Raw genomic sequence first — 16,731 nt, forward strand, 5'->3', positions numbered from 1 at the left:
AGAGACGCTGCTATGGCACTGCATCAATATCCACACCAGCCGCCTGATTCACATCTTTGTCTTAGTGTTTACGTCTGAACTTAAAACGCACAAAGCAAAGTTGAAAACCAGCAGACGACTCTACAAACACGAACAGGTAGAAACGGAGGCTGCGTGCTCGTCGCTCAGGCTGCAGGCTCGGGTCGGCGTGCGCTCAGCTCTAACACCAGTCTGGCTTCTTGGCTAGCTTAGCGTTAGCATGCTGTCTGTGCAGACACTTGCAAAGACCAAAGCTGTGTTAGCAGCTTCTGTCCAATTTTACTGTCACACTCTTGTCCTGTTGTGCAATAAAAATAAAAGTAAGGTCACTGTGCTAACAGACCATCCAAGACCATCCACATCTCCGCTCCTCAAAAGCTGTATTGCTGTAGTGCTCCATTGTCTGCCTTCCAGTCGATTGCACAGGAAGAAAAATGTCACGGTGCGACCCAGTACCAAGACATTTTAGTTTTATTTTGTTGATTATTGTATTTTTTCTCCATGTTTCCTGTTTTATTTTGAAGGAGTCTTGTGTTCTTTGTTCAATGTATTTAGTTTCACTTCCCCTGTCCTGTCATTAGGTTCATGCCAGTTTCCTGTTACTAACATAATCACTTCCTGGTTTTGAACCACCTTCAGCACAGAGACCGAATCAGCCCAGACTCCTGCTGCTGTCTCTGGCTGCACCGACCTGATGTTTGAGCCAGTTTATGTCCTCGGTGCATTAACAATACTCCGTAATTTATGTTGTTTGTTTTCAGTGGCGACTACCGATATCAGATTTTAGCCCCGGTGAGAATTCTGGGAAACCACAAATATTTTTAAGTAACAGAGCTTTGGTTGGTTTCCTAACTCTGAACAAAAACATGCTGAGGGGTTTTAGTTTTATGGAGTTCTCATCTTTGGACCCTCACTGCCCTCTTTTCAGGCTCCATTAACATTCGTTCAGCTTTAGAGGCACTTTCAGTAAATTAAGCTAATGCGAGACGCCTCGTCAGAGCTGCCAGACACGAGGGGGGGATTTTTTTAATGATTATAACTCTGTGGGTAACACCAGTCTGCTGGTTAGCTAACGTGTGCTTACAATGCTTCCTTTGTGTTTGTATCACTGTTACAGCTGTGCATATTTTCACATCTCCAAACTCTCAAATAAGAGGAGAAACATGCACAAAACGAATCCCAGGTGTTTGGGCTCTGAATATTCAGTTTTAAATCTGACCACACCTCGTCGCAGATGTCAGCTGGTCAGGGTAGAGTAGGTGGTCAAGTCTCTGGGCCACCTGCAAGGTGATGAGCCCACTAGGAATATCCAGGCCTCGCCAGCTTTCAGAACAGAAGAAAAGGCTCGGATGAGGTGAAACAGTCGGGTTTCCTTCAGTTCAGAGTTTAAGATTCAGACACGAAGGACTGAGAGGCTGCAGGAAGAGCCGGAGAAAGGTCATTTGTGAGCAGAGATGGGCAGTAACGTGTTACTGTAATCCGATTACTTTTTTGCTAACGAGTAAAGTAAGGGATTACTATTGCAAAAACAGTAATTAGATTACCGTTACTTTCCCGTAGGAACGCTGCGTTACTGCGTTACTAAAACCGTGATTTTTTTGCGAGAATGTCTCATGACAGTGACGTAAGCGAGTGCGACGTTCGTGACAACAGCTGTGTGCAGATCAACAATGGATCACATATCGAGTGCAGAGAGAGTATGAGCGTGCAGCGTTTAAAGCGTGGAAGTACTGACCTTACTTTGAGTTTGATTCCATAAAAAGTGACAAAAACATGAGTGTCCGCTGTGCGTGGGAAGAAAACTTCTTTTTACAGCGAAAAAACCCCTAAACTTCCAACAAGCACCGAGTAGCTACGACGTAATGGGAAACTCACAGAGAAACTCGCGGATTCTTCCACTGACCGCGGCACACCTGCACCAGGGTAACCCTCCGCCTACCCCACTCCTGCTTTACAGGTGAAAATAGAGCAACAGGACCGCTGAGTCTTTGACTTTATTTATTTTCTGCTGTGTTTTACTTGCATCTATTTGAAAGACTGAGTGTAAACACAAAAATATTTTATTTTATGTGCTGGAATGTGCAGAAAATAGGTTTAAATGTTAAACTAATTTCTTCCAGTCAGAGAATGTTGCATATAATTAAATTTTTGCTTGATGCATAAAGTTAAAAGATTAAAACTAATAAAACAAGTTTTAAAAAGAGACTTTTCCATTTGATTACATTTTGTATGATGGATTATGCAGAAAAAGTAGAATTGGGCTGAAAGATCTATCGCTTTATCACCTCTTCAGGTTGTAAATCGTGTTTTTAAAAAGTAACTAAGTAATTAATTACTTTTGAAAATAAGTAATCAGTAAAGTAACGGGATTACTTTTTGGGGGAAGTAATCAGTAATTAGTTACTGATTACTTTTTTCAAGTAACTTGACCAACACTGTTTGTGAGTCAGAGCCACTTTAGTAAAAGCAGAGAGCTGACGAGGCGAATGAATAACAAATGCATGGCGCGTTTTTCTCCTCGGCTCTTTTTGAAGTGGTGAAATTTTCCCAATAATTAAAATCTGATTTAGCAAACTGGTGCATCTGAGTTTGTACTTTAAAAACATCCTGAAGTTAACTGGTTGGCTCCAGTTTGACGGACTGGTAAGAGAAATTGGCACAGATCTCAGATCTGCATTTCCAATGAAAAGCAACAGAAGGGCTGGATTTGCTCTCATTGGTCAGAATAACCAGCCCCTGGAGTTTGTAGCCATGGAAACGCCGGCTTTCCCTGCGTGAACAAACACGCTAACAGGTTTCCGTGCTGAGTGAAGAACCTGAACAAAGACTGAAACCAGATATGACAGATCTGTGCGACCCGGGAATCTAAACCTCTAATAACTGATGTAAACGTCAGTGGTAGAGATAAGATGAGCGGGCAGGGATTTGCATTTCAGATTGTTAAAAGAAAAAGATGTTGTGTCACACTGAAAATTGTTCCTTGGAACAGAAAAAAGACTCTTTGCTTTCCAACCAAACTTTGACTTTTTTAAATGTCTCAGAGTGTCGCCTGTCTGACCAGTTTAGCCTCCTCTATCAGAGTTAGAACAAGCACAAAATGATAAATGGTGGACTCGAAGGCTCGCACACTCGCATAGTTTTGAAGACGTTTCTTGGTCGGACCTGCCTGAAGTAATTTTTCTCACCACATGAGTTCAGAGAAAAACTGCAACGATTTCTTGGAAGTCCATATTTTTCTCGATTGTGCCTGTAAGTGTGTTAACGAGCTGCTGAGTGGCTGAAACATCTGGATCGTTTCACAGGTCTCCAAAGTCCTGAACAAATCCGTCACATCCATCTTTTAGCTGCCTCGGTGTTTCATTGTTCTATTCAAAGAGTGGGTTTAAAAACTGAGATGAGCCGGTGCAGTTTTCCATCATCAGTGCTTTTCCTCGAACCTCACAGAGTAGACGCATAAAGATTCGTCTGCTGGTGCTGAAGGTTTAAACTCCCATCAGCTGCTGAAAGCAGAGCTGAGGTTGCTCCAAACTTTGGTTTCTATACATCAGAATAACAAATTCCTGGGTTTAGATTATCCAGAGCACAAACATCTGGCTTTCAAACACTTCTTCAATCAGGGAGGGAAGTGCATCATCCCCCCACGGGCGCCCGGGGGTCCTGTGTGTTTGACAGAGACTTTACATCATGCAGCAGAGCTTCAAGCTGTGCATTCTTCACTCTAAACATTAAAACTGCAGTGACTCAGACTGTGCGCGTTTTTCTTTTTGAAAGTTTATGTCTTCTCACGTAAACTTTCACGTCTTCTTCTAGCCCACCACCTGCTGGTTGGTGCAGAATGCCTGATGGAGAGGCGTGTCACAAATTTAGGATCATCATTTAGCCTGGAGAAATAGTTTGCTGCTTTATAAGAAAGCCCTCCACAAAGCCAGAACATCTTACTATTCATCACTGATTGAAGAAAATAAGAACAACCCCAGGTTTCTCTTCAGCTCTGTAGCCAGGCTGACAAACAGTCAGAGCTCTGTTGAGCCAACCATCCCTTTAACGTTAACTAGTAATGACTTCATGAACTTCTTCACAAATAAAATTTTTATCATTAGAGAAAAAATTACCAGTAATCATCCCACAGATGTAATATTATCTACAGCTACTCTTAGTACCATTGATGTTAAGTTAGACTCTTTTTCTCCAATTGATCTTTCTGAGTTAACTTCAATAATTACTTCCTCCAAACCATCAACGTGTCTTTTAGACCCCATTCCTACAAAACTGCTCAAAGAAGTCCTGCCATTAATTAATGCTTCGATCTTAAATATGATCAACCTATCTCTAATGATCAGCTATGTACCACAGGCCTTCAAGCTGGCAAACATGTCACCTGAACACAGACTCTCAGATCTGATGAGCTGGATCATCAGAGCAGGAGAATCTTAAGGCTGAAGTGAGACAGTCGTCTCTGTTCAGACATGTGCTCTCAAGATGTGGATCTGTGGAGGTCGCTAATCTCCTCCAGGGTCAGTCCTAATTGCTGCTCGGTCTTTGCCTCTTCGTGCATCCTGGCAGCTGAAAACAAACAGTGATCATTAAATTGTGTTTGTGAATTTTTAACCATGCGTTGTTGTTGATGGTGGTCGCTGTTAGACCCTCGCTTAACGATGTTAGTAGTGCTGGGAAACTCAGCCAAGTATTCCGAGCAGCCAGACTGCTTCCAGCTGGACAGGTAATCCCTGTCTGAGACCCGAAACAGTCCCGAGTCCACCTCTGCTCCTGGCGAGCGCGATGGCTGCTGGAGCCAGGAGGCGATTTAGGTTCAGTGTTGGTGGCAGGCTTCATGTTAGGCATGGAACAGGAGACATTAACTGACGGACATTTGAGCCTCATTATTTTCTTGTCTTCAGCTCTTTCTGCTCAGTGCAAACCGCCGCCCCATGTAATGTTACGCTCCATTTAGACGCTGGATCGCTCCCTGCAGAGGCATCGCAGGAGCAACAACAACAGCAGAGCACAAACGGTCTGCAGCATCGGTTCAGGCCAAAGCACCGAGTCTGCAGAGACAGGGAGGAAGCCCAGTGACTGTGGTGCAGAGAAAGACTCCTAGCAGTGACACTCTGTGCAGCGATCTTCAGGATTGAAGCTCATATATGAATGAAAGATGGCCGAACTTCAGTGGTCACTTCACGTGGATAACCACCAATAATTCAGAGGATCAGTCACGTTTTCCCTCCTGTCACATTTCTACGACACACCCACAAACTCTGTCAGCATGAATGAACTGGTCTGTGATGACCTTTAACAGGTTGGTGAAATGAGACAAAGACTGACAGGGACAGACGCTCTGTCTTTCTGCTCTGAGGCCTCGCCCTGCTCGCCGTTCATCGTCCATCATCTCTTCCTTTTCTCTTCACCCCAACAGAGACGTTAAAGAAGTCGCTGTGTGGTCACAGCAGAGGTGTGCGACTGTTTCAGCTGTGTGGTGTTTATTCTCTGTCTGGATGGAAGTGCAGGTTTAGCATCGGCCGCGTGCATTAGCCTGTGTTTGTTCACGGGAGCAGCTCCAGGTCCTCCTGACCGTTTCAGTGAAGCTCGTTCATGTTCTGCATCGTGAAAACGCTCCTGTCTGAGCTCCAGAGCAAGCGTGACGTCCAGTCTCACTTTACCTGCACACATGTAGCTGTCGGGCCTCTCCTTTCTCCTTTTTCATTCATCGCTAAAAGATGGCTGATGAGCGTTCCTGTGACATCATGAAACCCTTTGACCTCTATAGATTTGGAGCTATTAACGCTGTGTGAGATGCACATTTATGATGTGATTAATACAGAGCTGTTTTTGTCAGACGCCTCCTCCTCAGGACACGCAGGGACACGCTGACATCGCAGAGTCAGCTTTTGGAGGTTGGCATAAATCAAAAGTTCAGCCACTGCTCAGATCGATTTGCTCAGTCCAGGATTTCACTTTCAAGTACCAGGCTGAGCTTTTGCCCCATCACAGCAGTAACCCCGCTCATCCACAGGGATGCGAGGCTGATGCTCGGAGGTGTTTCCATTGGACGTCCAGAGGATGAGAACGGGCTCAGCAGCAACACCTGGAGAAACGAGCAGCACATTGAGTCAGACGGAGGCTGGAAAGAAGAGGTTGGGGTGGGCGTGGGTTCCAGAGCGTCCTGCAGACGCACAGCGACAGTGAGCAGGTTAAAGCAGGTAAACAGTTCACTCGTATGTGGGGCGGACCATCGAAGAGGGGGGACTTGGCTGCTGGATTCAGGGTTTGAACTGAGCCGTCAGCTCATGTGGGCTGGCACGAGACCTCTGTGGTCAGACAGCATTTCTTAGTTTCAGCTAGACTTGTAGTCAAGACCGCCTAATCCGAGACCAAGACAAGACCAAGACCAAGTTGAGACGAGACCAAGACCGAGACAGAGTCGAGACGAGACAAAAAAAGTCTTTAAACTGCAGCCAGATGCTATTCTATATACATATTCAGGACACCTTAAACTAGTTTTTTAATTAAGCAGCAAGGCAGAACAAAGTCGGGCCTGTATCAAGACACAGGACTAAACCCCAATTCAACCAGACCCAAAACTGATCTGGAAAGGTTGGAAAGCATTAAGGAGAAACTCCACTTTGGTAACCGTACCGTACTGGGCCAGTCCGAGACGGTTGCCAGAAGCTCCAATGTTGAGTTGATTGACCAGTCGGACCAGGATGGTTCTGACCTGCTGGAAATCTGCTTGACTGATGCCACTGTCCACCAGGAAGAAAATGTCTGCAAACTTTTCTGCCAACGCTGTAAATTAAGAAGAAAACAGTCCTTCACTATTATTATATGCATTTCCATTTATATGAAATTAAACTACCTGCAGGTCTAAAAGACAAAGGTTTGGAATTGTTGTCGTTTTAATTTCAGTTTGTAACCACAACCCTGCCCTGGATGGCACGATTCTCTTTCATCTGCACAATATTTTTAAAATTGGACACACGCTGTCTCAGAGCCATGCATTTGTTGCTTCTAATTTCCTTTTTTGTGTTTTTTCCAAAACCACTCAGAGAGGACACAGCACGACGGATCATATTCTCCATATTAGGGTACTAACTTAGGTGCTATAATATACTGACAGGGACTAGAAAGAGAGAGCAGATTTCTCCTGTTTTGGCTTCCTGTTAAATCCAGAATTCAAAATCCTGCTCCTCACATACAAGGTCTTAAATAATCAGGCCCCATCTTATCTTAATGACCTTGTAGTACCATATCACCCTATTAGAGCACTTCGCTCTCGCTCTGCAGGCCTACTTGTTGTTCCTAGAGTATTTAAAAGTAGAATGGGAGGCAGAGCCTTCAGTTTTCAGGCCCCTCTTCTGTGGAACCAGCTTCCAGTTTGGATTCAGGAGACAGACACTATCTCTACTTTCAAGATTAGGCTTAAACTTTCCTTTTTGCTAAAGCATATAGTTAGGGCTGGACCAGGTGACCCTGAATCCTCCCTTAGTTATGCTGCAATGGGCTCCAGCAAGGCTGGACAATGGTCCGTTAAGTTTACCTAAAGAAGTTATAGTCAGCAGTGATGGTTAACCAGTTAAAAAAAAAGAAAAACTGGTCATAATGTCATTAAAAATAAGGAAGTGTAAGTTAAGCAACCTAATTTCTTCAATTATAATAAATAATAAAGACTGAATTAAGAATGTCAGAAAATCTAACGTTAGAGTCCACGTGCTACTGACCAATCACGTTTGAACGAGGGGTGGCATTTGTTACACTGAAAACATGTTGTCTTTGACTGTCGGGGGTTTTCTTTCTATTCGCTTTAAAGCAAAGAACGTATCTGTTTCATACACATTGAGTGGTGGATGAGAAAAGCCTTCAGGGGTTCCGCTGCAGCTTGCGGGTAACTCGACTAACATCTCTAAATGATCAGCCGATACGTTCCCGATTGCTATCAATGCAAACTGAGCAGAAATCCTCTGACGCAGTTACATTTTAAATCCCTGACCAGTGAAAATAGAACTAAGCAGCATTCAGGTATTTATTTCCTTCTCTTATAATAAACAATTCTGTAAGGACGTTTTCTTTGTCTCACCTTGACTCCGACTCTCCACGGAGATGCATACAGTTTGCAGCAGACTGTCTGTTAGCCGCTGTAGAGCCTGGTAGCTATCGATAGTGTAAAGGAAGTGGTGTGCAGGTAGGTTTACGATAGACTCGAGCTGCTGCTTGTTAACATCTCCCACCCCAATGGCAAATATGATAACTCCTTGATCGCGCAGGCGCTTGGCGGGCTCGACTACGTCATCCGTGGAGTCCCCGTCTGTGATGACTACAGCAAACTGAGGAACTCGCTGGCTCGCCCGGCTCCCTGCCTCCTGAGTGAAGTACACTGACTGGAGGAAGTCAATGGCCTTTCCTGTTTCTGTGCCTCCTGTTCGATATGGAAACTGATCGACTTCAGCCAGCAGAGAATCCTTGTCCATGTGATCTTTCAGCAGAAACTCCTGGTAGGTCTCGTCGCTATACTGAGCCAAGCCAATCCGAATTTTGTCAGGGCCGATGTCAAGGCCTAAAATGAAACTTCGGAGAAACTGCCTAATTTCCTCAAAGTTATCAACGCCAATGCTAGTTGAGCTGTCAACCAGGAAGACGATGTCTGCCACGGTGGCTCTGGCACATTCTGGAAAAGAAGAAGAAGAAAGTCAGGAACACGAGAGGAAAGTCAGTGAAACCTACATTTCTCGAGAAAGATAAAAACTTTGGGCGGGGCTTTCCCGGTTTTATATTTAATAAATGGTTAATGGACTGGTTCTCATATAACACTTTTCTACTCAGACTTATTTTACCTTGAGACGACAGTTTGCATGTTTATGGTGATGAACCTGTTAGTTCATGAGCCCATTGTTAGTCAGCGGGCTGGTTTCAAACCTGCAGTCAGCTGAGACCGATAAAGTCACCTGGATGAGTGACCAAACGTTCTGAAAACACCATGTCCAGATGAACAGAATCAAGCTTTTGGGGTTTACCTGGAGACAGTTGCAGGAGTTGTCGTTTGGCTTCTTCTACAGTTGTGCATAGCGTCTGGATGATGTTCTGAGAAATTCCCTGCAGCGCTGCAAAATCTGACACACTGTAAACATGCTGATCGTCATTTGCAATCTCCCTCAGCTGGCTTGCATCTGCATCTTTGATACCAATTGCATACAAAACAATCCCTCTTCTCCTCAGGTTCTTAGCATGAGACTCTACATCGTCTTGGGATTTGCCATCAGTGATCACCACAGCAATTTGCGGCACTTTCTGCGCAGCTCGGCTTCCAGCTTTCCCCACAAAGTGTTCGTTCGACATGAATTCCAAGCCTTTACCGGTCATGGTGCCGCCCCCCCTGTAAGGCAGTTTGATGATGTTGTTGAGGATGTCGTCCTTGTTCTCAAAGGTGTTGAGCAGAAACTCTGTGAGTGGATTGTCACTGTACTGGACAAGGCCGATGCGGACGTGATCAGGGCTGACATCAAAGCTATCGACCAGCGTGAACAGAAACTGGCGGATCTGCTCAAAGTTCTCGGCGCCGATGCTCCACGAGCCATCGACCAGGAAGACGATGTCTGCCACGGCCTCTTCGGTACAGACTAAGAGGAAAGGTCTTTAAGTCACGGGGAAGAACTGCTGGACGCTAAAAGGAAATCTCTCAGTAGCTGAGGACATTTGGCAACGTGAGGTGTCAGCGTGGCTTATAGACAACAGAGGTGGGCTGTGCCATGTGACTGCTGGAAAAGAAAAATGGGCATGTTGCTGCCGGCTCGTGAAAAGCCTCTGGACTGCAGCAGGGATGCTTGCTGACAGCACTCACCTTCAGGGTGGAAAAGCGTGAGGAAAATGAGAAAAAGCGGCGTGTGGCTTACAGCTGGTGTTGGTTGCCTTCAGAAAGCTTTGCTTCCGTTAGCAGTGACCTGACTGCTAACGAAACCCCGACCTTTAACCCTCTCATCTCATTCATGTGCCTGGTTGCAAAAACATTTCCACACTAACCCTAATAATTCGGGGCCGTCTCAGAAACACCTTGAACACGTTAAACGTGAGCGTGCTCCAGTTGTAATACAGCAAAGGCCCAATGACAGCACTACAGGTCAGGTTCACCCATTTTTAATAGATACCGTTGGTGAATAAGAGCGAGTCAGATCTATTTTTACAGAGGCCCTTTTTAAAGTACAGCTGCTGGACAACTTTTCAAACCCAGAAAACTGCTCCCTCATCAGCAGCTTGATTATGGTAAAACGGGCGTGTGGAGAAGAAGGGGACACACCCCGAGGAGCCAATCAGAGCCACGCACCGGGCCTTCCTTCTCTCTGCTGCTCACAGTGGATCATCTGCATCCACCTCAACCTATCCCAGCGTCTTCCTCTTCTCCTGCCTGCAGCTGCATCTTCATTCTCCACCCTCCCTCCATCCTGCTCACTGAACACCTTCAGCTCAGCTCCACTGTCCCAAGTCTCACCTCCATCCTTGAACCTTCCCTTTCACTCTTGCTGCTATCCTTCAGTCACATTTGCCTCCACCCGCTCCACCCTGCCTGCACTCTGTCCTGTGGATGTTAAACCTTCACCATTTCTGCTCCTGCATGTTCACCTGCCCCCCTCTCATTCACACACATGTATTCTGTCTTCTAGTGGACTTCATCCCTTGTGCAGACGTCTCAGCACTGCTGACGAATCACATTTCCTGGCTACACGCTGCTAACTTCAATCTGCTTTTTTATTTCCAGTCATCATCCACAAGTTAATGCTACATTTTTCAGGGATAACTTATGTATTAGTTTAATTACTGACAGCGACCATGGACTGCACCTAAACGTCCAGCTCTACATAATGTTGGAGAAGTGATTTGTGGTTAAACAGATACTAAATGTTTCTGTGTGGCAGCGATGCTGGAACGACAGGATCAGTGGAGGAAGTTTTAATCTGGAGCCTGAGACCTAAGAAGGAAAATGTTTTATGCAACCAGACACCAGTCGAAGCTTTGTGTTTGTGCGTTTGTGAGCTTGTTAATTGTGCGTGTGCACGTGCTCAGCTGCAAACACATTCCTGTGCAGGGTTAGTGCTCCGTGTGTGAACTTCAAAACTTACCTGTGTGTGTGTGTGTGTGTGTGTGTGTTTGTGTGTGTGTGTGTGTGTGTGTATGGATGGTATAAACAGCTTCCACTGATGTCATACTTTCACCAGGACGCAGGAAGTGGAGCCATAAGCTGCATAATCACACCCACCTGTTGTCTGAGCGCCGCTGCTGCAGAAACACGCCGCCATGATGAGGCCGACCAGAGCAGCCCGCCTCCACTCCATGCTGGATCGGGTTTCTCTGTACCTGCGACAGAAACAGAGTCTGTTTCACATCTGGAAGCAGCTCCATCACAGCGGGAGCTGCTTCAAACATCTGCTCCACGAGGAACGTGAGGCTGAGTAGATGTTTGCAGAAGCTTTTTGTGCCAAAACAGGATTTCGTTATATAACAGAGACAGAAACACAGCAGAGACACGAGGGGAGGAAGAATATTTATGATAATTATGGGATATTTCAGCCCCAGTTAAGATACTTACAATCGTCCAGGTTAAATTATTGGACAATTATGTGTAACTTAAATTTTTTAAATAAAGGTTTGAAGGATTCGTCTAATAAATTGTTCATGAATGAACATGAATGGACGACATGTTGTTTATTAATGCACACAGTGTTCGTAAGGCATGAAAATCAAAACTAGCATGCATCAGGAGAACGGTCCACAGTCTGCATCTGCAGCCGAGGATGAACCCTCCCTCCACACACACAGGAAATATGGATTTGCATGTCAAGATATGACAGGAATCATCTGATGTTTCCCAATCTTGTAACAGTAAAGAAGCCATCCAAAAATTCCTGCATCCAGTAAAGTAAATCACTTCCAGCCCCGCTTCTGAGCTGAGACGTGAGATGCAGCTCATAATGATGATGATGGAGCGTCCTGATTGGTCAGTTTTTAATCAAGCTGAAATGGTTTGCTGAGCGTGTCTCGCCCACTGATGTTGAAAGTTTCAGTATAATTATTGAAACGACACATTCCTGCTCGCAGCCATGAACTCATCTCCTCGGGGTGCTGTGAAACCAGAACCGCAGCACCGCAATAAAAGCTACAAATCATCGACCGACAGCTGCGAGGTCACCAATCACGTCTGTGCGACGTCTGTAAACCAGTGTCAGACACGGGGAAACTATTAAAACTCGGCGTGTGTGAGCGCACTGACAGGAAATAAGATGTGACGCTCAGTTTGAATAACATCAGCGTTGCCGTGGACACGGCAGGGGAGGAGCCAGCAGGAATCAGGAAATTGTAATTTAGTCAAAAGCATTTTGTGAATCCAGATGGAGCAGCATCCGTAGCATCCAGGCGGGAAGCCTGTTAGCGGGTTAAACCTGGGTTCTTTCTAATGTCCAGCAGGGGGCGACTCCTGTATTGAAGTGTTTCTGGTCTGACAGCTCAGGGAACTATGAGGTCTCAGTCGCTGGTTTCAGCTCGGATGTAATTAAAACCATGAGGATAATTCTGGAAACGAATCCCGTTAGAGCAGAAAGGACGAGCGAGATGATCGAGGGGTACGCTCTAAGGTTAATGAAATGCTTCTGTGTCCTTCACTTACTCGTATCCACCGTCAGCACCACACCAACCAGTGGCTATGTCCATCTTTTATATACAGTCTGTGTAAAACAGGCTAAACCCTCAGACATCCTCGGCTGGTTTCTGCTGTCGTTGGGCCAAACGCGATATCTCCACGTGCAGCTCCACAGCCTCAGCAGCCAGATGAGTCAGACTCTTTCTGGTGTTTGCAGCCAGAAGACTTCAGAGCATCATCTGGCTCTCCTCACGGCCTCACGGTGCCATTTCCTGAGATCTGTAGGCAGCAGACAGTGTCTGGCCACATCACAGGCCGGATGAATGAGAGAATATTTTAAATGTTCTCTGGACGATGGTGCTTCAGATGCAGAGGAGCTCCCTGCCGGTTTTTACTGCCTCTCTACTTTCTTGTCTCACGCCCGCCTCCATAAAGTCTCTGCTCTCTGTTTACTTCCTCATTTCAAACTCTGTCCTCCCTGAACTCCTGCTCAGATCACCTCACAACAAAACAACATCAGTATTTAATCTGTCCGTGTTCAGTTACCATCATTAGAAGAGCAGGACAAACACTGAGGAGTGAACGATGAGAGGAGCAGACTGGTGTTGCAGGTTTGGGTCATGGTTAGCATGCATTTAGCCACATGCTAACCAAACACATTCAGAAATTTTACATGCAAATCAGACCATAAAGCACAGATGACAGAATCCACATGTCAACAGTTTAAGAAGCTGTCAACACGTTGTTTGCATTTGTGCTTTTTTTCTGCAAAGCATTTCAAACAAACGTTTTCTATTTGCACAGAATTATAAAATCACCAGGATCAGTTTTATTAAGTGACTCACAGCACGAAGCACTGCTGTGAACAAAGTTCAAACTGAGGCACAGTACGAAACAGGTTGGAGCTGTCACTGAGAGAACATCAGGACAAAAACAAAAGAAATCAGATCCGGCGTTGAGACAAAGATCTGGTGATGCTCACACAGCAGGAGGTGGATGTATGACGATGAAAAATCGATGAGTCTAAAGAGCTGAGAAGAAGCGAGCGAACGGGTCAGCCCAGATGAGAATCTTAGTCTCAAAGGAGACGATCGCTAGAACCCTGCAGAGGAACGGACGCCAAAAACTTCTGCAGAAGAGACACCTTCAAGTCAGACTGCAGTGTGCCGAGGACGACCCGGAGAAAGGTTCATGTCCCACAGGGAAGCAGTGGCAGGATTACACTGTGATACTGCAACGAACGACCTCCAGAAGACCAAAGCGAGTGCTACTGTCCGGTCTGACTGTGGGCTGACCTGAAGACCGAGGTCCACGCCAGAAGGTCATCACATCTGGAGGAGCCCGAGAGGTTCTCCAAAGCAGAACGGGCTGGGTTCACCGAGGCGACGAGAGGACGGTCATCCACACACAGGTGAGCCGCTCTGATGCACTTTAATCAGAGTTGTGGGATTAATGAGCCTCATTAGCTTCGGGTGTTTGCTGTTACCGCTGCACAGCCGTCCATCTTCTCCTGCCTGTCCCAGCAGGGACGGACCTGTTAGATCTCTATCAGAGGCGTGGGCGGCGTGCACGTCCTCGCATGATTCACGAACAGCAGTGAGAACGAAGAACGTTGTTTACTGACAGAGGACCATCGTCTTGGACGAATTGTTCACACGGCGACACAATCGTGCACGACGTGCAGGTGAGCCGTGAAACCAAAATAACGTATCTGACTAACGTGCGTCCTGGATGAGTGAGGATTTGGGCGTGGCTACTACAAACCAGAAGGTTTTACTGGCTTTTAGTTCCCGATGAATAAAGAGTTTAATATGTTAGTGATCTGTCCTGAGTCATGGTTTCCTCCCGTCTCCTGCTGCCACACACTTCCAGTGAATTTCACCAGCTGATTGCAGCTAATAAAGATTTCAAACTCCTCTCGATTCTTTTCCAAGGTGCTGCAGATAAATCTGCTTCGTCCTCCAGGCAGCAAAAGCAGCTCTGGATCTGTGTGGGCTTCATTTATTGGACGCTCACGCCTCCCTCTCTCCGTCTACATGTATGAACATGTGTTCGCCCACGAGCGTATTTCAGAGCTGTGTTTAATCACGGGCCAAATGCTCGAGGCCCTGTGAGTGGAGGCGGATTTGGGGGAGGGTTATTCTAATGCGAGGCATGTGGAGGTCATCAGCGCTCCAGTGACAGGCTGATTGAAGCGAGGTCCAGCTCTGGTTACACGGACCTCCAACTGTATCTACGCGGAGCGTGAGCGGCTCTTTCCTGTTGGCTCTATGGACCGTAGATGTTTGATGTTAAAGAATGAAGGGCCTCATGCTTTCTAGTTCAAACTGGTGTCACACATGCAGGAGGTTCTCCTCGCTGATGAGGACATTATAGAGCTGACGCTCTGCAGGCGCGCTGAGGACAGTTTGTGCCCTCCGAGCAGCGTTTAGGAGAACGCTGCATCGTGGACAGCTGCATGAAGCTGGAGCGTTTCTAACATGAATCTGTGTCCAAACAACAATCCCGCATTCAAAGCCTCAGCTGTGGAGGTCAAAGAGGAGCTGAGACTGGACTCGTGTTGAGCGAGCCCCCCCTCTCGCCGTGGCTGTCTGGAGCAGCTAACTAGAGTTGGATGTCTCGAGACCGGTCTTGGTCTCGAGACCGGTCTCGAGACCACTTTTACGTGGTCTTGGTCTCGTCTTGGTCTCGACGGACTTTTGTCTTGGTCTCGGTCTTGGTCTCGCTGTTTCGGTCTTGCGTTCTCAAATCGACATAGTGTTCGGGAGATTTGGAGTCAACCATCAGCGGAGTGGGGGGGGGGGCTTACTGGGCTTAAGCCCAAAAACAACACACGAAGCACAGAGCGCACCGTCGTAAATTCCCCCTAATTTTGGTATGATCCGAGCTCAGGCACTAGGCGACTGAGCGCAGCACCCATGTGAGCGAGGGGGGAGAAGCTGCTGCCTGCGAATTTGCTGCAGACAGAGGAGAGCTTAAGTTTGACCAGGTACCAAAGCAAATCATTCGTACTGAACTAATAATGTAAATATGACGGTGTATCACAAAAGATTGATATCAAACTGATCACTTGGTTGCGTTACTCGCTCTTCGAGTGAATCAACAAATGGATAAATAAAAAGCCGAACAGCAATGCTGATTTTTTAGTCTTAGCTTACATTTCATATTTTCAGTTGTTACCCTCCACGGCTAAACAAACTCTCTAAATCGGTTTCAGTTGTGTACTGATGAACACAACAATGGACATAAGGAGCTTCTTTCAAAGAAAAAACTCAGGTAGATGTTATTTTATATATTATGCTTTGGATGTTGTTCAGTATATCTATGCAAAACAAGAGGAATTTCAATACACAGCAGTATATTCACAGTTGAAACCAGATATTTACATACACTTTATGGAGAAAACATAAAAACTTTTTTTTACTGTTAAACATCAATTTAGAGTAAACTTTTGTTTTAGATAAATAAATGTTGAAATATCTTTTGAATTAGTTAAATGTCAGAATAAAAAGAGGGAGCTGTCTATTTTAATCACTTTCATCAAATTTAGGAGTACATATACACTAAGTTTATTGTTAATTAATAAGAAAACTCCAGACGATTCCATTCTGAGCTAAAGAAGCTTCTGATAGGTTAGTAGAGTCCATGTGATTTGATGTTACAATTAAAAAAGTGTTTGTGTTTTTATCTGAAGAGTACATAAATATCTGGTTTCAACTGTATATTTGATGATGTTGGTGTTTGGCTTGATTGTCAGCACAAAGAGGGAGAGAGAGGAGCAGAGAGGGAACAAGAGCAGGTGAGACACACATGTTAGTCAAATGGTTGTTTGCCAAAACTCATCAGAACATGTATCTAGTACCTAGTGTTTCTTTTTAGATACCATTTGTTACTTTTCAAATTCTATATTTATTAAGTTATGCAGGCTTGTTTGCACAACAAGGCTAAATAATTATATAAACTTTTCTCAATCTAAATATTGTACTTTGGTAGAATTAAAAAATAAGTGTAGTGCAGGTCTATGATGATTTTTAGTGCTACTATCATCTAGTTCTGATTCTGGTTCTGTCTTGGTTACTGTTGTAGTCCTGTTTTAA

The 16,731-nt window shown here is 45.4% G+C and overlaps 2 protein-coding genes across 2 annotated transcripts in view; one reads left to right on the forward strand and one right to left on the reverse strand.

Annotated features, from left to right (window-relative positions):
* The window catches only part of col6a4a (collagen, type VI, alpha 4a), a gene marked incomplete in the record, with an annotated part of 91,012 nt that overhangs the window by 11,539 nt on the left and 62,742 nt on the right, over window positions 1-16,731 (forward strand).
* On the reverse strand, window positions 4,493-14,065 carry LOC121815354 (collagen alpha-4(VI) chain-like). The gene is made up of 7 exons (XM_042225978.1): window positions 13,930-14,065; window positions 11,258-11,355; window positions 9,024-9,626; window positions 8,090-8,677; window positions 6,586-6,801; window positions 5,981-6,100; window positions 4,493-4,581 (listed from the first exon to the last, which is right to left on the reverse strand). The coding sequence occupies exons 2-7, from the start codon at window positions 11,331-11,333 to the stop codon at window positions 4,493-4,495; spliced, it is 1,692 nt and encodes a 563-aa protein (XP_042081912.1). The 5' UTR covers window positions 11,334-11,355; window positions 13,930-14,065.

The sequence above is a fragment of the Haplochromis burtoni genome, unplaced genomic scaffold (assembly GCF_018398535.1).
Source record: "Haplochromis burtoni strain Fernald_Lab_line unplaced genomic scaffold, NCSU_Asbu1 Contig_190, whole genome shotgun sequence".
In the NCBI taxonomy this organism is placed as follows: Eukaryota; Metazoa; Chordata; class Actinopteri; order Cichliformes; family Cichlidae; genus Haplochromis; species Haplochromis burtoni.